General features: G+C 47.7%; 1 protein-coding gene across 1 annotated transcript; it reads left to right on the forward strand.

The window, feature by feature from the left end:
- Positions 1 to 652: 652 nt before the first annotated feature.
- PFN3 (profilin 3) lies at positions 653 to 1,057 on the forward strand. The gene has a single exon (XM_010009699.1). The coding sequence runs from the start codon at positions 653 to 655 to the stop codon at positions 1,055 to 1,057; it is 405 nt and encodes a 134-aa protein (XP_010008001.1).
- Positions 1,058 to 3,091: the final 2,034 nt, after the last annotated feature.

Genomic DNA, 3,091 nt, shown 5'->3' on the forward strand with positions numbered 1-3,091 from the left:
TCACTTTGCGGGACACCCAGCAGTGGGGCAAGTATTGTAGAACCATAGAATCACAGAGTGGTTTGGGTTCAAAGGGACCTTAAAGCTCATCCAGTCCCAACCCCCTGCCACGGGCAGGGACACCTTCCACTAGAGCAGGTTGCTCCAAGCCCCTGTGTCCAACCTGGCCTTGAACACTGCCAGGGATGGGGCAGCCACAGCTTCTCTGGGCACCCTGTGTCAGCGCCTCAGCACCCTCACGGGGCAGCACTTCTGCCTAATGTCTGATCTAAATCTCCCCTCTTTTGGCTTAAACCCATTCCCCCCTCACCCTATTCCTTGTAAAAGCCCCTTTCTTTTTTCTAGACCCGTTTTAGACGCTGGAAGCTGCTGCAAGGTCTCCCTGGAGCCTTCTCTTCTCCCTGTTCTATGATATGACATCACAACACAGGCTGGAGCACCACCGTTGTCACAGCTCTGTCCTCACAGGCAAAGCAAGAGCATTGGCTCATGGTCTTCCCCAGCTCCCCTATTCAGGCTTGCAGGGGTCTGAAGGCCAAATTCATAGCTCAGAGTTTTTAGGACCAGTGTGCCAAGACCAAAGTCCCAGCAGGCAGAAGACAGGGAAGCTCAGCACTGGGTATTTCCGAGGGGTTCCCAGAGCCTGGCCACAATGGATTACTGGAAGCAATACATCAACAGCATCCTGGTGGACAGGATCGTTGAAGATGTGGCCATCGTGGGTCTCTCCGACAACAAGTGCGTTTGGGCAGCCAAGCCAGGAGGGCTCCTCGCAGCCATCTCGCCTCAAGAAGTGGGCTTGATCGCAGGCCAGGATCGTAAGATGTTCCTGCTAACGGGAATCACCATAGCTGGCAAAAAGTGCAGTGTGATTCGTGACAACCTGCTGGTGGATGAAGACAACGTGATGGATGTCAGAAGCAAAGGCAATGACAGCAGATCCATCTGTATTGGCAAGACCCCCAGAGCCCTGATCTTCCTCATGGGCAAGAAGGGAGTCCATGGAGGAGCCCTCAACCAAAAGGTCCATGATATGATTGTGGGCATGAAAGTGTGAAGCAAACAGTGCCAAAGAGGTGGACATCTGCCTGAGCACAGGGGCACAGACATTGCGGTATCAGAAGGAAATAAACCTGATTTTGTTGCAGATATCTTTGCCTGCTTCGTTCAGCTTAGGGAAAGGGCAATCCCTTTGCTCTCTTATTCACCACTTTGCTGTTTAAATCATGCCCTAATGCCAGACATGGTTTCTGAGACCTTTCTCCTGCTACAGGTAGGCCACAGCACTAAGGATAAGCAGGACTTGTGCCCAGTTCATTTGGGAGATTAGCTGTTGATCAGCACAGTCTTGTGCTACTGTTGGACTGTGAGGGAGGCACAGAGATAGTCTGCCACTGGCTCAAGTTCCACATCATTCAAACCCCCTTCTTATGCTACTTTACTGAGCAAATTGGGCTGTTTACTAGCTAAGTTACCTGTGTGGTGTGTATGGCATGGGGATCTTCTGAAGGCTGCTTCCTTCCCATCTTGCTCAGTGACACTGCATGGCCTCAAGATCACAGGTCCCTGTTAAGACCCCAGGATCCCCAGGAGGATGCAGAGTTGTGCCGAACACTGCAGATTCCCTCCTCCATTCACCTACAGCCCTCCTCTCCTTGTAACCCTAAATGGCCAGCCTGAAATGGGATAGAACTGATGTGCTTGAGATGGGACCAGTGCAGGGAAGACTTGAGGGGTACCTCTGTTAGGGCCGATGTCCCCACGTGTGGGCTCTCCTTGCTCCTGGCAGCAGTGAGCCTGAATCCACCACGTGCCGTCTTCTCGTTTAACATGGAGTCAGTGTTTTGTAGTTGAATTGGGCTCACACAGAGATCTTTAATGTGCAACTGCACCCACAGGAGCAGGAAAACGCTGTAAGGGGAACCAGGCCTCTCATGTATTAGCAAATGTTCAACAAAACTGCAGTGACTGTCTAATTAGTAAGCACTGTCTGACAAGAAGGGCTTGCAAGCATGAATCAAAGTAAATTAACATAAGTACTAAAGGGATAAAGACTAAAGCTAAAGGGATAAAATCCTGTGATTTCTCAGGCACTGGAAGGATTCTCCACTGTGCAAATCACAAAATGCAGAAAGCTTTTGCCCTCTGAACTGTATGAGGCACCAAAATGACAGGATTCGGAATAACATGAAAAAATTTGGGGTGATTTCCCCTCTAGGTGCCAGAGAAAATAGGTCTGGAGTGCATATGTGTTTTAGGAAGCACAGGAATCTGAAGAAGTATGGACCTATATAGTATGATGGTGGTGTGAATAGCTACAGCTCCTCCCTAAATACATATATATTATAGGCAATAATTATAGGCAATATAAATATGTACAATATAATTATATATTGTACAATGGTGTAGAAAATCAGATTCTTTCCGTTTGAAGGATTTGTTAACTGAATTCAGAAGTAACTCACCTTTGCTACTGATTTAGTATTATTTTAGTGGAAAAAATAGCATTCTAAATCCAAGAAGGACCTTGGACTTTCATTCCCTAAATCTACCCACCTGGAGCCTAAGGGGAATTTGTTCAGATCAGCCCCAAAAAGCAGCACTGACATTCAGTCCTGACTCTTCTTGGAGACTATGGTGGGAAGGAGCTTAAAGAGGAATAACAGAAGGCGACAGCATCTGCATAATCGCTCTCTTCTGCTGTGATACAAGGAATGTAAGATTAGAAATAGCTGCAGAGAGAATGGTTGATGGGGCAACGTTTCAGGTCTAAGACTGCAGCCTTTGAGGAGAGCTCTCTTCACCCATACACCAGGTACCTCTCAAGAAGCCTCCAGGAAATAGCTTGACCAAAAGGTTTGCTTAATCCTCCATCCCAGGCACGCCTCTGCTTACCTAGGAGCCACCAACTCCTGCTGTGCAGCAACATGAATGGAACCATTCAGGCAAAACATAGGCACTGCTTTTGTTACCATCCAAACAGCCTTTCATGTGACAGAACTGTACATGGCAAACCACCATTTAAAAGGGAATGATTGTGCGTTCAATCACTTTTATCTTATAGAATCGTAGATTAGTTAGGGTTGGAAAG

This window comes from Nestor notabilis, unplaced genomic scaffold, assembly GCF_000696875.1.
Source record: "Nestor notabilis isolate BGI_N333 unplaced genomic scaffold, ASM69687v1 Scaffold34480, whole genome shotgun sequence".
Taxonomy (NCBI): Eukaryota; Metazoa; Chordata; class Aves; order Psittaciformes; family Psittacidae; genus Nestor; species Nestor notabilis.